This window comes from Mytilus trossulus, chromosome 4 (assembly GCF_036588685.1).
Source record: "Mytilus trossulus isolate FHL-02 chromosome 4, PNRI_Mtr1.1.1.hap1, whole genome shotgun sequence".
NCBI lineage: Eukaryota > Metazoa > Mollusca > Bivalvia > Mytilida > Mytilidae > Mytilus > Mytilus trossulus.
The window spans coordinates 35,201,592-35,221,862 of NC_086376.1; the positions used below are offsets into that span (position 1 = coordinate 35,201,592).

General features: G+C 32.4%; 1 protein-coding gene across 1 annotated transcript; it reads left to right on the plus strand.

Annotated features, from left to right (window-relative positions):
* Window positions 1-9,892: 9,892 nt before the first annotated feature.
* Window positions 9,893-20,230, plus strand: LOC134716570 (uncharacterized). Its single transcript, XM_063579581.1, has 12 exons — window positions 9,893-10,021; window positions 10,879-10,971; window positions 12,648-12,734; window positions 13,411-13,518; window positions 14,592-14,778; window positions 15,265-15,408; window positions 15,700-15,785; window positions 16,070-16,140; window positions 17,976-18,145; window positions 18,371-18,497; window positions 19,838-19,915; window positions 20,158-20,230. The coding sequence occupies exons 1-12, from the start codon at window positions 9,926-9,928 to the stop codon at window positions 20,228-20,230; spliced, it is 1,320 nt and encodes a 439-aa protein (XP_063435651.1). The 5' UTR covers window positions 9,893-9,925.
* Window positions 20,231-20,271: the final 41 nt, after the last annotated feature.

Below are 20,271 nucleotides of genomic sequence, written 5' to 3' on the forward strand. Positions count from 1 at the left end.
ACATCTTCCTATATCTACTTAATTAGATAGGGGAATGCGTCAAGGAGACAACAATTCGATTTAAGAGCAGAAAATAAGAAAAGACCACCAATGAGTCTTGAGCACACCGCGAAAATCCTGCACCCGAATGTGTGCTGCACCTGGCTCTTAAACAAAAATATGTGCTAGTTGAGGAATAATAGAAAGAAAAATCACAAAAATACAAAACTTAAGAGCAAAATCTAAACGGAAAGTCCATAATCACATGGCATAATCAATTAACGAAACACATCAAAACCGAATTGACCAGAACTGTCATATCCTGACTTGGTACTTTCAAATGTATAAAATGGTGGATTAAACCTGTTTTTATAACGCTTACCCTCTAGCTTTGATGACAATCTCATCAAATTCCGTTATAGTTACAATAATGCGCGAACTAAACAGACTTAATAAATAAAATAGTCAAAATATGGGTACAGCAGTCATCGTCGTGTAACAGTTTTAAAAGGAACAATTTAACAGAACACAAAAACATCTATCTACAAACGCCTTCATTGATTCGCGTATCTGACGTCAGAAAATTTTATACGTCACATATATTTGTCGTTCAGTGTATATACAAACAATTTTGAAATTTTACAAGGGCAATAATAGCATACAGGGTTAAAAAATCAAAAGTATGTAAGAATTAATTTCAGAAATATACCGAGATTTAAAATAGTCCAAAAGTTATAAGAATCCACAAATAAATTCCACTACTCGATTGAATAATTTTGACGTTTGTCGTTCAACGTATTTTGTTATTCATAATAGAAATATATCATAATGACATAAAATAGAACACTATCATGCTGACGGGATCTTTTAAATTACAGAGTCACGTTATAAGAACAATAAAAACACAAAAAGTCGCATACAAAACACACTATCAAAAATGAAAGATAATACACACACATTGACGGGATGTATAAGTATCGAACAATATAATACGTTGTTTAGACGATAAATAACAGCAGTACGCAGAATTTATACATCAAGACCTTCATGTATTATTTGTGAAGTTGATACGCAATATTTATCAACATGATCTGGTACATTCCGATGAGACGTTCTTTGACATCCTCCTGGTTCATAAACGTTCTACTCAGACACTGATGACGTTTTGAAAAGTCTGAGTAGGAGCTGCAAGCTCTTGAATATCGAATAAGTAGGGAAATATATATCCCATATACAGGTGAAGTTGGTATATTGCAACTAAGGTGTGGGGGGGATTTATAATTTCAAAATTAAAATCGTCTCGTTTGTCATAGATTCTGGTACTGAGATAACTGCGTAAGTCAAATTCGAGATATAAGTCTAAAAATAAGGCGGAGGAATTTGTGTCTGCTGTTTCTTTAATTCTAGTTCTGAGGGATATATTAATGGAACACAATCAGAAACGTTCGGATTGTTTATGGAAAGAACATCATCCATATATCTGAAAGTTAAATCAAATAATCTGACTTCTTTGATCCTCTTGTTTTGACAAGTTTCCGAATGAACTCCAATTTACATAAGGATAAGAAGTTCGGCAAGAAGAGGCGCACAGTTTGTTCCCTTAGGAATGCCGACAATTTGTTGGAAAAGTCTACCTCCCAACTTAACAAACATGATGTAGATAAGAAACTCCAACATACCGACCACTTGTTCTTCTGTGTAGCATGTTTTACCTTTTTGTTTGTTACTCTTAACGAAATATGCCTTATGATATTCCAAAGTAATAAATTTATAGCGTATGCTACCATTTGTATGTTGAAAGGCATTGTGGATTATTTTTTTGGCGATTTTTTAAATTGACATGACGAATGATGGTATACAGGGTTGAAAAATCTAAAGTTTTGATAGAAATAATTTCAGAAAAAGACCGAGATTTAAAATTGTCTAGAAGTGATTTAGAATTTTTAAGAATCCACATATGGTCAATACCACTACGCGAGTTAACAGTTTCACAGTATTTTTGAAAACCCTATTCCACTGCGGACAGAATTTTAGTCAATCAAATGGACAATTCTTTAGTGGAACATAAAGATGAGCCAGCAATAATCCGTTGTTTTTACGGTATTTTATGAAGCTTTGGTATCCAATACAAACATGGTAAGTCCTCCGATTTGGTGTTCAATGATAATGTTTATTAAAGCCATGTAGGACATTTGATTTGCTAAAAGCTCACCCTTTTCAAATCATATTTCTTTGTATGTGGGATTACCTGAGTGCTTATTTATATTTATAAGACATTCGTAGTAATACGATTTACATACAAAGACAATATTATTTGAAGCTTTTTCCGCAGGAACAAAAACATACTTATCACGAAGAGATGATAAACATTCCATGGCCTCTTTGTTTCTGAAACGGTCTTTGGTCGATCGTCCACATAGTTTTTCAACTTGTGAATGCGACATTTTATCAGAGAATGACCATTATTAAAGTTTGGGTCATAACCGCAAAGTTCTAAAATATTCTTCAATTTCACTAGAAAAAAAATTGTCTTGTTAAAGCTTCCCTGTTACTTGTTATAAAAAGCGGATCAGATGGAAATCCAATTCCAAATTCAGAATGCCTAATACGTAAATATCTTTTTAAAGCCAAAAACGGGCAAATAGAGTTATCTATCTTAAAAAGTTTAATATCTATTCCCTTTCGGAATGGATCATTTTTGGATTCTTTAAGTCTCAGAATAGCATAATCAGTCTTTGAAATAAAATCAGATATGCATAAGCTAGTTAGAGGGTCCAACTTATCGACATTCATGACGGTAAATTCTCCACATCTCAAAAAGGCGAAAAACGCAACTATGGAAGTTGTTTCTATCAAACAATCAATATATTTATCAAACACGCCTTTACTCATTCTAAGTATTTCCGGTAAAATTGGAAAAGAAATCGGCAACCTAGTTCTAGTTTGTGAGCCTTGTATGCGTTTAACAGATTTTAAAATAAGAGTGAGTCTTAGTAAAAATTCGGCATGAGGCGTTTCTAGAGGATTATGATATCCTGACTTCTAATAAGCATGTCTTATACCACATAAATAAATTTTCATAGTAGTGTGTTTGAGTTTCAAAACTTTAAAACAATGTGCTACAAAGTAGATTAGAACGTCCTCTGATATAAGAGGTAGATCGTGTGAATTATATGTAATACCATTTAGCAACAAAAATCTAACAAAGTGAGAAAAACCTACAATATACAAAGATCTTGTTGTATTAGCAACATCATGTGTTCATAATTGTTTGACTGTTTCATTCAACACCACATTACTTCGTAGACACTCGGGCAGTTGTGTGGCAGCTTCTCTGCATGTGGAGCAAGGTGGTGGAATTTTTCCATCTGCAAACGAGATAAAGCGTCACTTATATTATTTTTACGACTCTCATTATGTTTTGCAGTCACCTGGAAGTTGTTTACACATGCGCACCACGTTAACTGTCGCATAAGCTTCATAATTTCGATACATTTTGATCTTCCCTTTTTAACAATTTCTACAGTCGCCTCATTGTCACAAAGAAAGAGGATTTTCTTGCATTTCCACTCTTTACCCCACAATAGAGCAGCTACTACTATCGGATATAGTTCTAAAAATGCCATTGATAGCAATTTATCGTTTAAAGAAGGTAATTCTTTTGGCCACGTCGATTAAAACCATTTCCCTTGATAATAACCTGCGCACCCAATTGTAGATTAAGCATCAGTGTATAGTTGCATATCGAAATTAGAAGTGTAATTACAGTCGTAAAACATGTTTATCCCGTTCCAATTATGTAGAAATCGGAGCCAAAATTCTAGGTTAACTCGAGATTCCTTGCGTAAATTGCCATAGAGATGAAGTTCTTTAACCTTCGTGGATAATCTTATAAGATAGGAAACAAAAAATATACCTGGCACAATAACACGCGATGCAAAGTTTAAATGGCCTAAAAGTTGAAGTAATTCTCTTTTTGTATTGTAGTCTTTTGAATTATGGAAATTATAAATTTGCAAATTCTTTCTACTTTGTTTGCAGGTAATCTAGCCTCTAATTTGTCTGTATCTAACACAATATCAAGATATTCAATGCACGTAAGGGGGCCCATAGTTTTGTTTGCCGCAAGTGGAACATTTTATCGATTAAATATCATGGTCATTAACGCCATTGTTTTTGCAGCATCAAACTCTGGAGGGTCAACAGTAAGGAAGTCATCCAGTAAATGTAGAATATTTTTAACTTTGTAATTATGTTCTGCTATCGAACAAAATGATGTAGAGATATTATCAAATATTTAAGGGCTACTACGGCATCCGAATGACAATCGCACATAAAAATAGTAAAGAGATTCCCATTTAAAACAAAATAATGGCCATTGATTCGGTAGCACTGGGAATAATTTGAATGCATTTTGAATGTCGAACTTATAAAGTAGTTTTGTCCCTTTCCCGTAATTAGTAATGAGACGAATTGCGTCATCTATCTTGACATACGTCATAGAGCACAAATATTTGTCTATAAGATCGTTGATGCTAACGTTTGTATCGTTGTGCGGTGCGGTGCGGACAAGTCTAAAATAAGACGCTTTTTTGAAAGAATATTTACCTTCTGCAACTCCTAACGGACTTGCTCGATAATCATCAAACGGTAATTTTTCAAACGGACCATAAACGAAACCGTTAAGTAGTTCTTTGTTAATAAGATCTGAAACTATATCTTTCTGTGACCTAGCTCTTAGATTATTTCTACATTCCATTGTTTTAATGTTATCATATTTAACCATAGTTCCAAAGCCATATTGTAAGCCATTTCATAAATAATCAACGAAATGTTTGTCGGGATGATTCATTAGTTCACTTTTAAGCTGTTTGACATTGACCGGGGTGGTAGCGTGCATATCAAATTTAGTTAGTCACATTTTACGAGATGTCTTTGGAGTTTCTTTATCAATCGGGGGTGTCTGATTGGATGAAGACGTTGCTGATGGGCATTTCCCACATAGAGCCTGTGAATGTCCTGGCGAACGGCATTTGGTGCAAACATGTGAAAAAGTACAGGTGCGTTTTGTACACCCTCTAATGCTATTACAGTTATTACAAATCTCTTTACCGTCATGAAAATATTTTGGTCGGCCGTACTTATAGCCATGATCATCATTTCTCGAACTATTAAACTCTTGATGATTTACTGTGTTTCTCAGCTGCAGTGGACAAAATTCTGTAGTGTGATCGCACATGTGGCATAATTTACATGCGCTGATTTGAATTCCTGCAGCTACGAGTGTGAATAAATCACGATCACGTTTACTCCAGTCTACCTTAACGAAATGTTCTCTTTATACGCATGCAGACATGAGCTTCTTAACACGAATAAACCACGCCTAAATAATATGTAAGCTAACAGTAGTTTACCGCTGTTCGAAAGTCATAAATCGATTGAGACAAAACAAATCCGTGTGACAAGGTAAATCCGAGAGAAACGCATTAACTTTAAGAGGAAAACAACGAATCAACAGAAACACTAGAGTGAGCATTCTCCGAAATGTATATCAATAAAATAAGATTTAAAAATTATACAAGACTATCAAAGACATGAGGTCCATTCTTTGAGTGGAATAACGACATGATTGTGCTATGTAAAGAATATTACCATAAAAGATTGGATGTGAAATACCTGAACGTATAAGCATGATTCCATCATAGGCTGGAAACCCATGAAGTCATGATTTATTTATAAAATAAAATATTTTTCAATGTTCGATGATTTGACATAGAGATAAACCAGATGTAAATAACATTTATATATTAGAAATGATTATTGTAAGAATTGATTTTTCAAACAGATTTCTAAAGTACATTGACTTTATTTTCTAACATGAATCTCATAATATACTAGTAGTCCATTTGCTTATCCTTATTTTCAACCATGCACAAAATCTCACAATGTCGTCATTTTGACTATCCCTCCGGTATCTTTCGTCCCTCTTTTGAAAAGAGAAAAATGATACAAACCTAAATTAACTTTGATTTATTGAATAATTTTGTTCAAATTATATGTTAATATTTGTTTTGTTCTAGATGATACGAAACACCCTCGGACCATAAGAGACTGGTTAGAACATCTTCAGCAGGTTCTTGAATACGGTATGTAGCGTGTTGTTTTATTCTACATACACATCTATAATATAGAAAGAGGGTGTCTTGTTGTCGAGGTGCGAGTTGCAAACAATCATGTCACCCTCACTGCAGGTTAAGAAATTCAAGTTATGAGTTACAAAAGTGAAGAAGCGAGTAACACATTTGAAGTTTCGAGTTTTCGCAAAGTCGAATTGCGAGTTACAAAAGTCGAGATGTTCTGAAGACCCTTTGGTGGCCTCCGGCTGTTTTCTGCACTGGTCGGGTTGTTGTACCTTTGAAATACCCCATTTCAATTCTTAATTTTATATAGCGTTTTCATGTTATATATGTAGGACTCTAAAGTGGCGAATCTCACTCTAAAGTACGATGGTTGTATGTTTGGTAAAGTGGGATGGAACAAAAGAGAAAGGTTCAAGGGCACTAATGTTAAAAACAAGCCTTTTTGCAAAATCTAGTTTGCTATGATATAACATAAAATTCCATATATGCTTTTACTTTAACGGTAGTCTTTTGTGACTGTTTCTAAATTAAGAAGAATAATTGCTAAAAAGGTTATTTAGGTGTCACAAAATATTATGTTTCCTTTTAATGATTTTCTAAAAATTCGGACGTACTGGATTGATTGTTGGTTGCTTAACTTCCAGTGGCAAATATTGTATGCATGTTCAGGACGAGGGGCGTATTGGATAATTGATGTAGCTTTCCGTTTACACAGCCTACGTTTCGGACGTCTATACTTTCGCGGACCATTGCACTTAAGCGTATGGAGCATCGGACTTTAGCGTAGACCATCGCACTTTAGCGTGACAATCGTACTTTAGCGTCCCCATCGCACTTTAGAGTCCTACATATATACTTAACAATTCTTCTGCGGCATGAATTGTCTCATGAACTTAGATCCAGAAAAGCGCACCATACGCAAATTTTCAAGCTTTATTTTCAATAATTCAAGTATGTATACAAAACAATCAAAACCACTTATACAATAATAAGCAGCAGTTTTTATCAATGTACAAAAAAAGATAGAGAGAATTGACTGTGACAAATGACAAATATGCATTCATATTTAAGCAAATCGCCATATAATTTATTTTTATTAGATTCTAAACTGCAGTGAAAAGGATAATGATTTTTTAATTCTAGGTAGATGTAGAAAAATTTCACGTATAAGAAATCACAGAAGAGGGCGCCACATTACACTGGTTTTAGACATTTCCCAAAGGATGAATGGACAAAAATTTGAAGCTATGAAATCGGCTGTTGTTCAGTATGTTGAAGGTCAGTTTTAATTAATATGAAGGAAATTTATTTTCGTAATTTTAGGTTTTGATGATGCAAATGAAAATATCGAGACTGTCAATATATGACAAACATACATGTATGTATTATATTTTACTTTAGAAAATCAATTTCTTTGTTGTTTACAGGCTCAAAACAGGTTGCCGAGATTGGTGGTGGCGATAACATCGGACTTGTTGTATTTGGTGGACAGAATCAACTCATTCAACAAACAACACCTGATTACAATTTGATATTGGCACAAATTGGTAAAATAGTACAGTGAAAAAAACATAAATCATAAATCATAATCATAAAACATTGTTCTTGATAAATTGTACACATCTCCGGTATTAGCTTTATCTGTGACCCCCAAAAAAAAGAATATCAACATTCAATTATTTCAAGCTATGATATTAATAACACTTATTGTTACCCCATAAAATCATTGCAAATCGAGGTACAGGCAAGGTTGACATTGTCCATTCGAGAGGTAACAATCTTCTGTATCATGCTTTCAATTCAATTTATTATACTGTATGTTCTATTATTGCTGTAAATTAACTTTTTTTCAAATTCAAAGTAATAAACTGCGACGTCTTGCACATAAAAACCATCCATATTTAAAAAAGCCCACTCTTCATCATGTATCTCCTTGAAGCGTTATAAAGTATTTGCCATGTGATTGAATAAATTATCTCCCTTGTATTAACCAATCACACACTGGCATTTTGACATGAAGAATAATAAAATATGTAGCTGTATAAATTGAATATGTTAAACGTGCAATATCCTAAACAGTGTCAGACATTTTATCTATATAAAAGTGAGAATCTGAATTTAATCCAAATTGTCCTAAAATATATAATCAAAATGTATCGTTCCGCTTCGTCTATATTGTATTGTTAATCCATTTCACCAAGAATTCTTACAGTAAAATGTTGAAATGACTCGGTATACATGTATTTACATGTACATTCTGCATAAAATACTCGTACCATTGTTAGAAACATTGATGAGGATGAAGTACTAGACCTCAGGAAGACATGTCACCCTTACCAGACACAATTGTTTACCCCCGGGCCAAACAGAGAAGTATTTGCTCTTCAAAGCCGCGTACTTAGTAGAGAAGCAACAATTTTAATGTCAAGTCATTTGTTAAACAGAATTAAATCAAATATGCATTACTGCGTGTACAATGGCATTATGATGATTTGTTATTATTTTCCTAAACTACTTATTTAAATTTTATAGCGCAACTACAACCACAAGGAGATGCACCCATTATAGGAGGATTAATAATGGGACTAGCTGGAGTTCTGTCAGGTAATTTATAATTATAAATAGTTATAAATGTAAACGCTAACATGAAAATACGAAAAACAAGCGTCTATCATTTTTAGACAGCTGATTTGTATGGAAACAACAATAATTTAAATAAAAAATAAAAAACAACCAAAAAATATATACTGTAGTACAAGGAATGATACGCCACACGCGCGATTTGTCTACAACAGACTCATCAGTTACGCTTAGATCAAAGTAGTTAGAAAGCCAACTTTTATAAATATATCACATAGGATATCCACTTATAAAAGTTGTGACTTGGTAAAAGCAAGTGAATATGCATTAAAAGTAGTTTCAGGGATATCAACTTTACCTTTTTTTCTGATTAAGGAATGACTGTAATATTTTTTCTGTCTATGAGGAAATAACATTAAAAAAATAGTGGACACCAAATAACGCGCGTAGCAGGTTATTTAACAGTGTGCACCACATTTTTATGTTATTTCGAATAGACCGAAAAAATATAACAGTCATTTCTTATAATTTAATTCTAAATTTTATTCTAAACGGTAGAAAAACATGAAAAAACGTTGACGACGTCACGGTCACAAGACTAAATTATGTCTATGGCCTGATAACAAAATAACGTCAGCCAATCAGAAGACGCGTTAAATCCAAAATTAAATTATTCTACATTAGTGGACTGAAAGGCGAGAGTAAAAACGTTAAGAGCAATCCATACAGGCAATGCGCTTAACTAACAAATATTGTAATTATATGATAGATAACCAAACGGAATACAAAGCTCAGCATTATTAAACAAAGGTATACATCATATCAAAATGATTTCTTATAAAATGGTGTCATTAAACATGTGATACTATTTCCTGAATTCTCAATAAAAGTTTTCATGATCGTTGTTTCGTTTTCGTTTTTTATTTTGTCCTTATAAACTTCAGGTTTGTATCAGTGAATCTCTTGTCAATGTATATAGACTTGTTCAATGTAGTTGCGAGCTTTGGGCTTTGAAATTTTCGTGAAAATACTCCTATCCTGCAAATGGCTTCACGCTTTTTCTGCGAGCGGGGCCAATTGTGAAGTTTTGCCTAATCTAGTTTTATATGGCTAGTTTTTATATCCCATGATATACAAGTGTATGTTTAAATAAATAATGCGTAATCTTCCTTTCATTCATAACAGGTCCACTAGGTCAAATTGGGGATAGTCCATTGCAGGGTCATATGATCGTTTTCACGGATGCAACTTCTGGGCGTGTATTCCCTGATTTTGATCGAGATGTTGGTATGAGCTGTTCCTTTGTCTTTGGTAATTTCCGTGTAAGTTTTGCGAGATATTGACATCATTTATAGTGTATTACTTCAACATAAATAAGTGTTGCAGATGCGAGAATCACCATTATTGTAATTGCAGAAATTTATCGACAATATGATTTGATTATTATCGTCAACTTTCCGTATTTCACAGTCGATTCCAATTCTTCAATGTTTTTCAAGAGAGTTGAAACACATTTCTCATTACCAGAAAGAGACAAAAAATTGCTAACGGATAGAACAACAAAACATGGACAAACTTAAAGGTACAACACCTAAAACAATAAACAAAAAAACGTAGTGAGCTCCTTTTTATGCAAAGCTATGGTGATCTTTTGTGCCCGGGAAAAGGTAGCATATTCTTCTCCGCATAATGCATTCATTCTAGTGTTAATGAAAGAACAGGTTTGAGTTATCACAATATAGGAAAAGAGGACAGATTATGGTTACAACAATTATAATTTATCTACTTGTTCCTTATTCTGGCTACTACAGATACATTGTCTTCGGAACAAGAATGTAAGCACCTTATCGTTTTCTTTTAACTTTGATTTGCATTGTATTCATTATAAACTTTTACTATATAAATCAAAAGTAACTTGATTATTTTCATGCATGTTGATTTCATATACTAGTATCCAATTTAGCATGCAAGGACTAGATAAAATAGATAAATGCAATGCTAAATATGCTGCATACCTCTACTTGCTCTTATCACTATGCTGAATGAGGACTAGATCGGTTGATACAATTGTGAGTGTATCATTATTCTTTCCACTTACATAATGTGTATGCTTTTTTTTTAAGTAGACTATACCAATTTTGATCAGAAATTAGTTTTTGCAAATGTATTATATTTCAAGGGTCGTCCAGAGACTGATAGTGTGCTAGAGATGATAAATAGCACTCAAACAAAAATATATTATGTTCCAATAGGAGATGACAAAAATAATTCTGTAAGTAAATGATTGGAGCCACAGAAGAAACTAGTATTTAACAAAAACAGACAAATAAAAACACGCTGAAAAAGTATTATATCCTTATCGAAAATTAAAATGAAGGCGCTAATTTGATTCAATGCTTCGTATAATTTCTTTTTCACTTTTCCGGCAAAACTAATTTCAATGTTTTGAAAATCACCGGATTAGTATGGTTCTTTTTTATGAAGTCATTATGGATATCAGACTCAAAAGTGTATACATCAGATTCGAATTTCGTCTACCAATAGAGTTTTCAATGTTACTCGAATCAAAATATTGTTAAAGGTAAAATAATATACAAAGTTGAAGTTCATTGGAGATCAAAAACTCCGGAAGGTTTTTATGATATTTCAAAGAGTTGATTTCTGTTCGCATGACATTTGAATGTCTAAGAAAATCTGATCGCCGATGTCTTTTACGTGTTTTAAAATTTGCTCGTGCATTTGATTATTAGGCCCAGAAGACAACGTATTTTTATGAAGGTCTGAAGTTCTTTACACTAAAAAAGATCTTAAGATATAAATTTGTCGTAGTTGACTATAAATTGTTTTATTGTATACAGTAGACAATTTTCGAGTTCTGTGCATTTCCGTCAAAAACTCCGGTTTTAGTGAACGTCATTTGTGCGTTTAGGGGTCGTCGTTACTTCGATTCCAATGTTGAGCGAGTGGTTGAAAAACTATAATTCTATATTGTACGAATTATTCGGAAAATTGAATTCTCAAATTTGACAATCAGCACTGCTGTCATTAGGGAATTGTCATTAAGTATATACAGAAAACCATTACTTCTAGTTTATCCTGCACAATGACGATCACTACGACGCTTGATGAACGTTAATGGTGCAGGGATACAGGCGATCCTCCTTATCTGGTAAATGACGTCATAAAGGCGCGTATAATTGACGAGTTTTTTCAGGTGACGGATGAACTCGAAAGTGGTCTATTGATTTGTGTTGGTGTTTTTAATGAAACCCAGAAATTTACTAATGACATCACTTGCAAAATAAGGAATCCAATGTAACACAGTCTGAATTTATATTGACAGAAAATGCAAATAAACTCAAACATTATATAATTTTAAATATCGCCGCTCTTGTTTTTCGTACTCATCAACATGAATATTTTATTTTTGATAGTACGAATAACCACATCAACGGTAACATTTTTTTTGTGCAACAGACGTGCAAAATGAACATCACTTTTATGATGCTCGACACCACAATATTTGGGAATCTAAAACTACTTAAAAGACGTAGAGCTTATAAATCATACACGGTAAAAAGCCGGGCATGGAATCAGAGCTTGAGGAAGATACATTCGTTATTTGAAATAATTTCGAAGTTTGGTAACAGAAAATTCAAATAATAGAATACTTGTATCAGTATTTAAGCATTGATCCTGTATGTTCAAGAGCTGGGTTCAGTTCATTTAAAAATAATAGGAACCTTATCCAAGTCGGATGAAAAATCAAATCTAAACGTGAAAAAATACGGGTTAACAATCACTAATGTCTTGCCTGATTTCTTGTATGTTTTGAATACTAACATGTATTAAACCCTAGGTCAAACACATTTTGACTTTGTTTAAAACAATTATTTGTCTTAATTAAACGGTACTTATTTAATGTAAAATGATCGTACAATATTGTAGATTTTAGAAGAAGCAGTAAGGCAGACACATGGTAAAGTTATACAAACCAATCAAATGTATCGTTTAATCAGAATGACTCAAGTAATGGTAGGTCAAATTTTTTAAAAAAATAATTCATTTTGTAATCATCTTAAAACAAAAACAACAGGTACTGCTGATTTTGATTAACCCAATAGAATATCTTATAATTTTTATTTCGTTTAATGAATTAATATTCCAACATGTCATCATTATACCGGTAACTATAATGTATACAGGGATAATGACTGGGTAACACATACACATTAAATAGGTTGTGCTTGATAAATGTATTTACAGGATATATTTTCAATAAATTGTTCATTTAAGGTTTAGACATCTGCAAAAAAAAAAAGGCGAAAGAGACATGCAGAGAGATATTCAGACTCATAAATCGAATATAAACTGATATCGTCATGGCTAAAAAATAAGAAATAAACCAGACAAATAATAGTACACAAAACACGACATACAAAACTAAAGACTAAACAACACGACCCCAGTCATAAAACTGGGGGTGATCTCATGTGCTATTTTTTTTTACATTTTTACTTTGTATTATCTCATTGTGTTATATTTGGTCTAATATAATGTCTATATCAGGACTACCATTTGAATTCCAGAGTTTTCCAGAGTTCGCGAACAATCTGCCTGTCTCTTTTGCCAAAATAAAATGATTGTACCTTTAAAGAAAACATAAGTAAGAGAAATTAGAAAGATATTAACACAGTTTATATCTTTTCAGGCTGTGGCATCACATATTGCTTCAGAAATAAGGAATGTTCCAAGTAAACAGACCAGGGAGGTCATCCAATGGAAAATCAGAGAGACATTAAGTCATGACGATAAGCATGTAAGCAGTTTCTTTTTTCTAGCACATGGTCATATGCCTTATCCAAGTTTGGAATTACTTCAGTAGTTATTGTTATTTTGCAGCATTGTCCTTGTGATTCATGGATGTGTAATTTCTAGTCACTATGTTACAGTCTTTTTACCAATGCTAGATTTACAACTGGACGTATTGTAAAGAATATTTTAAAATCGCTTTAAAAAAAGATCGGGTGAAGTATGCGTCATTATAATCTAATATATATCATATAAAATAAGAGTTTGTTCAAATATATATCCAGTTGACTCACGTTTATACAAAATATATACAAACTTTAGTCCTTGTATCTATGATGAGTTTATTTACAACCACTTGGTCGATGCCACTGCTGTTGGAGATTTATTTCCCCGAGGGTATCACCAGCCAAGTAGTCAGCACTTTTGTGCTGACATTAATTATCATTGATATGGTAATTTTTATAAATTAAATGTTGAAAAAAAAATTGAAATACTAAGGCTTTTCATCCTCATGCATAGATTACCTTAGCTGTATTTGGCAAAAACGTTTAGGAATTTTGGTCCTCAATGCTCTTCAACTTCGTACTTTATTTGGCCTTTTTAACTTTTTGGGATTCGAGCGTCACTGTTGAGTCTTTTTGTAGACGAAACGCGCGTCTGGCGTATATGCAAAAATGAGTCCTGGTATCTATGATGAGTTTTACCAGTAATTAAGGGAGACAAAAATTCTAAAAAAGATGGATCAAAAGATGTTAGATAATTTGTGCATAAACATCAAAAGTGTATTTGAAATAAAAGAAAAGAGGCAAGAATGCGATAATTTGAATACTTCTTCAAGAGATGTGCATTAAAACGGCGATATATTAGTCTATACCTCGTCAATGCCATGTCCCTAACGAATTACAAGAAAATTAAAACACGTATGACTTTAGCGTCTACAAAATAATACTGTAAGATATTCATAGCTATTTTTGTTATTGAATGAACATATGCGGTACGTGGGTGTATAACATTAATCTTTAGGTGCAATTCAAACTGGTCTTACTAAAATTGTATTAGCATTTTAACTGTTCTTTATAGGATGACTGCTTAGATATGGTTATGGATTTAATCAACCCTCTTAGTCATGAAAACGCAAAAGGAATGTTTTTGGAACTTAACTTAAGTACCTTAAAACTTGGCGATAGGGTTCGTCGAGGACCTGATTGGTCATTTGGTGATCAGGATCGTAATCTTCCTGGAACAGTGGTCGGTCTAAACGAAGGTGGTATGTATGGACAAGTTTTCTGTAATGTTTGTAAGAACCGACATTATTTGTTTCTGAATATTGTGCAATGGAATGCTTTCATACATCAAACATGCTAATAAAAGTGTAAACACAATCATACTGTTTACTGTACGTTCTACCCATATTTAGTTTAATTTTAAAGTAAGAAGATTCAAAGGCGCAATCATTCATGCTTTCAAACTTAGGCACACTCAAATATTTCTTATGCATGACAAGGACGTTAGGATAAGGATCCATAAGAACACATACCCGTAAAACAATTTTATCAAATTGTGAATTCATGATGACAGTATCATGATAATAGTTTGAAAGGTTTGCTTGGTTCAAAGATATTTTCATGTTGTGGTACACAAATGTTCTAATTTTACTATTTTTTAAGATTTTGTTTCAGATAATGTATTACATTGACAAGGTTGAAATCATTTGTTCTTAATAATTAATCAGCTTGCATCGTTTTCTTTAAAGGTACAATTTGGGTAGAATGGGACCATGGCGATAAAAATGTATATGCGTATGATGAACAAAGACATCATTATAAAATTATGAAAGTGAATGAACCTAGAGTTCTTGTTGATGAGATTATCGCCGTTGGTTGTAGAGTTGTTAGAGGTAGGTATGGAATAAATAAAGATTGACATCGTTATCATAACTTAGATTATCTGTGCATATAACTTGCTTATTATCATTTTAAAACTTACATGAGCTTTATAGAATACTGACATCTTCATTGTGTTTGAATGGTTATAATGTCTATATATAAACATATTTAGAGCAGTAACTGAATATCACAAAATGGTTTTCTTCTGATATATTATTACGTACAAATTCCAAATATATTCACGAAAAGTAAAGCTACAACTACCTGTTTCACAATGATAAGTTTGAGACAATATATTATAGGGCAAGATTGGGAGTTTGGCGATGCCGATGGTGGATCAGGTAGTATAGGGACTGTTTTAGATGTAAGAGGGAATGGAAACGTTGTGGTGAGTATAACCAGTATAACGAATATATAAAAATAAATTCAACAAAACGGCCAGTTTTGGCACAACTATATGAAAGCATTTATTTCCGTAGTTCTTCATATAAAACTTTTCTAAATTATTAGGACCCCTGATGATTTTTGGTAAAGACGAAACACGAATATTGTGCTTCATTACATTTTTTGTATCTCTAATGAGTTTTTGGAGAGATCACATATGTTTCTATTTATTTTGTATTGCCATAGATAATCTATCTTTAACTACGTTTTTATTTTGTATCAATGTAGGTAAGATGGGACTGTAAAAGAACATGTCTGTATAAGATGGGCAATAATGGGCGATTTGAAATTCGGTTACAGTAAGTATTAAAACAACACAATGGTGGCAGTCAAAGAGTCACTATATATCAATGAAAGGCACACACTTTGACAGAAATTGAAGTTGTCAAGATATAATCGAAATGTTAAGAAGAGTCTGAAATAAATATGAAACAGTGTTGTTTTTTTTAAATTTTAACGTGATTGCTTTCGCTGATTTCTTTACTAAACAGCAGCAAATATATTATGAGAAATACGAACCTAAATTTGTTTCAGTCCATCAATTAGAAAAGAAATATTCGTGGTTGCTATGCTTCCAGTATTGTTTCTTATCTAATCAAAGAATACTTTATGAACGGTCAAACACCAACCATTATATCATATGTACTCAATAAAACAACGACGAGGAAAAAGATATACATATCATATATATGATGAATTGATACATAAGTTACAAAATGTACCCAGAGAGCGTACCTTTAATAAGGCGTGAGATGACATGAGACATTCAAAACTCAGAAGTCGAAGAGAAACTTACAATGCAATGACAAAAACCAAAAAGGATAACACAAAGACAATTAAGTCTACAATAAATTACATGAAAAAAATAGACTGAGCAACACAAACACATAATTGTTCTTAAACGACTCTCGTTGTCAATTCTAAGATTTAAGTCAAGATATGTAAGTCAGACTAATCCGTATTTTGGTATCCTTTATTTAAAGCACAAAAGGAGAGGTGCGTTCAGTAATACGTGCTTATTAGATATCAAACTAACACTCATAGATACAGTAACAAATATAATTATTAAAAAAATCCAGAATAGCATAAATAAATGTATTTGAACTTTTTAATGTATTAAAACTTTTACTGAAATCACAAGAGAAACAATTTGCTTTGAATAGTTAACAATCGAAAAATGTTTGCGTTTCTTTCTGGTCTATTTTTGTCTACATCATCGCTCTAAATTTTATCTGAAAAAATTATTATACCATTGACCTATACATTATTGACCAGCAAAATAGTAAGTTAGTTGAAACATATTTTTTTTGGGGGGTATTGAGAATCAAGTTTTGCAACTTATATTAATCCCTTTCCACTTTGCGGGTGCGAGTGCTGCCTTGTAGGGGCATTAACCTGCTCTTTTAAGTTGACCTTATTATTTCCAATTGCATGGTACCAATTACTTCATCTTATTTTAAAATGATTGTATATGTGTTCCGCATATTCACTTATTGAAAGAACACTAAATAAAAGCAACAGTAGTACGCCGCTGTTCAAAACTCATAAATCCAAGGACAAAAGCGATAAAAAGTTTGTTCAAATTCAATGAAAATTGCTTTACATAAATAATTCCAAAATATCAAATGGAAATAGGGGATCACCTGCCATATTTTTTTGAAACATCCCCAAAACACAAATTGTTCTATCAAGTTCAATATAATTATCTTTACCTAATTTGTCTAAAAAATTTCAAATTCACTAAACTACAATGGAATCTGTTACAGCGTTATCGTTTATTACGTTTTTTTATATTTTCCGTTGCACATCAAATGATACAATGGTAAATAATTTCAAACAAAAGTATTTTTGCAACATGCCTAGAAGAGATGCTCAAACTTCCAAACTACCTCAGCATTGCATTACTTTATTTCTGAGACTAGTAGTAAGACTGACAATTGCAATATATTTTTAATTTCATTATTTGGAAAGCTTTGCCTTTATGTCATAATCAAACAATATAACAATAATGTTTTATTCGAGTCTAAACATAAGTTAATATCTACAAATTATGTATATATGTTTTGGAATCATCAAAAAAATCTGTATCGTTATATTAAAAAAAATGCACAACCTATATTTTATCCTTAAAAAGAGATGACAAATCCCAAACAAGTCGACCGACCACGGCCCGAATGCCAGAACGTCGGCCTGCTAGACGTCGATCAATGTCAGACGAGGAAGATGAATATGTACCTGATGTCGCAACTACATCTACAAAACATGCCAGCGACTACGTCATTCCAATATATTCAGATTCAACAGGTACTCTTCTCTTTGTATAGTATTTACTTTTTTTATAATTGTAAATGTTAGCAATAAAAATATATCAGCCCAATCAATATCACGATGTCTAAAAAAAAAAGAAAATCAATAAAATATCAGACAAAATAAACCAAAACGAAATATTGCTTTTTTTAAGTTTTTAATTTTACATATTTTCTACATTCTAGTCTAATAAAAACTTCTGACAATGATCTTTTAACACAGTAAGTGCTATTTGGGAGTATCAAGACGGTTCTAATTGGAGGAAGTATGCTGATGAAATCAATGTAAAAATTGAAAGGGCTTATCAGAGGAAACAAAGGAAAACCATCATCGAAATGGACCGTACAACGTAAGTCAATTGTATGTTAAAGTTTAATCTATTTCTGGCAAAGTTATGTGTAAATTTGTTTATATATTTAGTACGTTCCTTGACAAATGTAAGCTACCATTTAAATAGACTATTAGGTATTAGGAGTATAGAAACAAATAAGGCTTGAATATAACAGCCTCACTTTCTAAAGGTACATACCAAAATTTGATTTTAAAAAATGGTTTTAAATCAATTAAAAATCTAAGAATTTGTAATTTGGAAGTTTATAAAATCGCAATCTATCAGTATTAAACTTTCGACAACTGATCTTACCTGAAAGACAGTTACTTTTTATGCCCTACCTACGATAGTAGAGGGGCATTATGTTTTCTGGTCTGTGCCTCCGTTCGTTCGTTCGTCTGTGCGTCCGTCTGTACGTCCGTTCGTCCCGCTTCAGGTTAAAGTTTTTGGTCGAGGTAGTTTTTGATGAAGTTGAATTCCAATCAATTTGAAACTCAGTACACATGTTCCCCATGATATGATCTTTCTTATTTTAATGCCAAATTATAGTTTTGACCCCAATTACATGGTCCACTGAACATAGAAAATGATAGTGCGAAGTTTAGGTTAAAGTTTTTGGTCAAGGTAGTTTTTGATGAAGTTAATGTTACATCAACTTGAAACTTAGTACACATATTCCCTGTGACATGATTTTTCTAATTTCGATTCCAAATTAAAGTTCTGACCCCAATTTTCGCGGTCCACTGAACACAGAAAATGAAAGTGCGAACGGGGCATCCGTGTACTATGGACACATTCTTGTTTAAACTCGGTAAGATATCAGTTATCATATAAATAACTCATTTTACGTCAATGGTTTTACATATTAAGATCGAATCTATAACCTATATGCACTTGAGACCAGCACGGAGAATCAGAAGTCTGTCTTTGTGCTTTAAATTCTAAGTATGTGTCTATTTTTGCATCTGTAAGTTAAACAAGCAACTGTAGGCAACACAAAATCATCCTCATTATACCTACATAATATCCATGGTTTTGTACTTGTAAGGGATCAATTACTATAGTATCTGTTTCATAAGTACTAGTTTTAAATTGTCTAAATTGCATTACTAGAGCAATGACTATTTTGGGTGATTTTATTAACGTTAATGTTTCAAAATTTGACAAATTAAATAATAGTTACAAAAGTATAGTATTGGTTGATTTATTTAACGTAGTCATATCTTTATGAAGCTAAACAAAGTGTACAAACATGACTCAGCTAAAGTTTACATATGTATATTGTGCAAAGAATTATTCAACAATATATTCTGAATTGTTGTCTCTTATTAAGGAGATTGACATGACTTTCATTACAGGTATGAAGTAAATTTTTCTGAAATGGAACAAGAAAATCCACAAAATAAAACAAAAGTAACAGTAAGAAGACGAGATCAGTTTGTTTTATAAATTAATATCACCTAGATAAAGGCTGTAATTTTATTCATCATGAAAATAACCTGTTTTTATTTACAATATAATAATATTGCTACCTTAATATTTTAATTAAAAGTAATGAATGACCATATGTTTGAGAGTCAATTTCATATTTTACAAATAAAAAAATGTCACAATAAATCTACAAATACTGAATATACAAATTATAACATATTCAAAAAATAGTATTTTTCTTTTTTAGATTGATGGTGACTACAAAAATCCGTGTAAAACTAGGCTTTGGAATAAAGACAAACTGGAACCACTTCATCTGAGAACTTTAATGTTTATAATGTCTTTCGCATCATTTGGCAAG

Coding starts and splice junctions, on each gene's coding strand:
- LOC134716570 (XM_063579581.1), top strand. CDS start 9,926: ATGATCGTTTTCACGGATGCAACTTCTGGGCGTGTATTCCCTGATTTT. Junction 12,735..13,410: donor TCAGAATGACTCAAGTAATG/GTAGGTCAAATT, acceptor ATATCTTTTCAG/GCTGTGGCATCACATATTGC. Junction 14,779..15,264: donor GGTCGGTCTAAACGAAGGTG/GTATGTATGGAC, acceptor TTTTCTTTAAAG/GTACAATTTGGGTAGAATGG.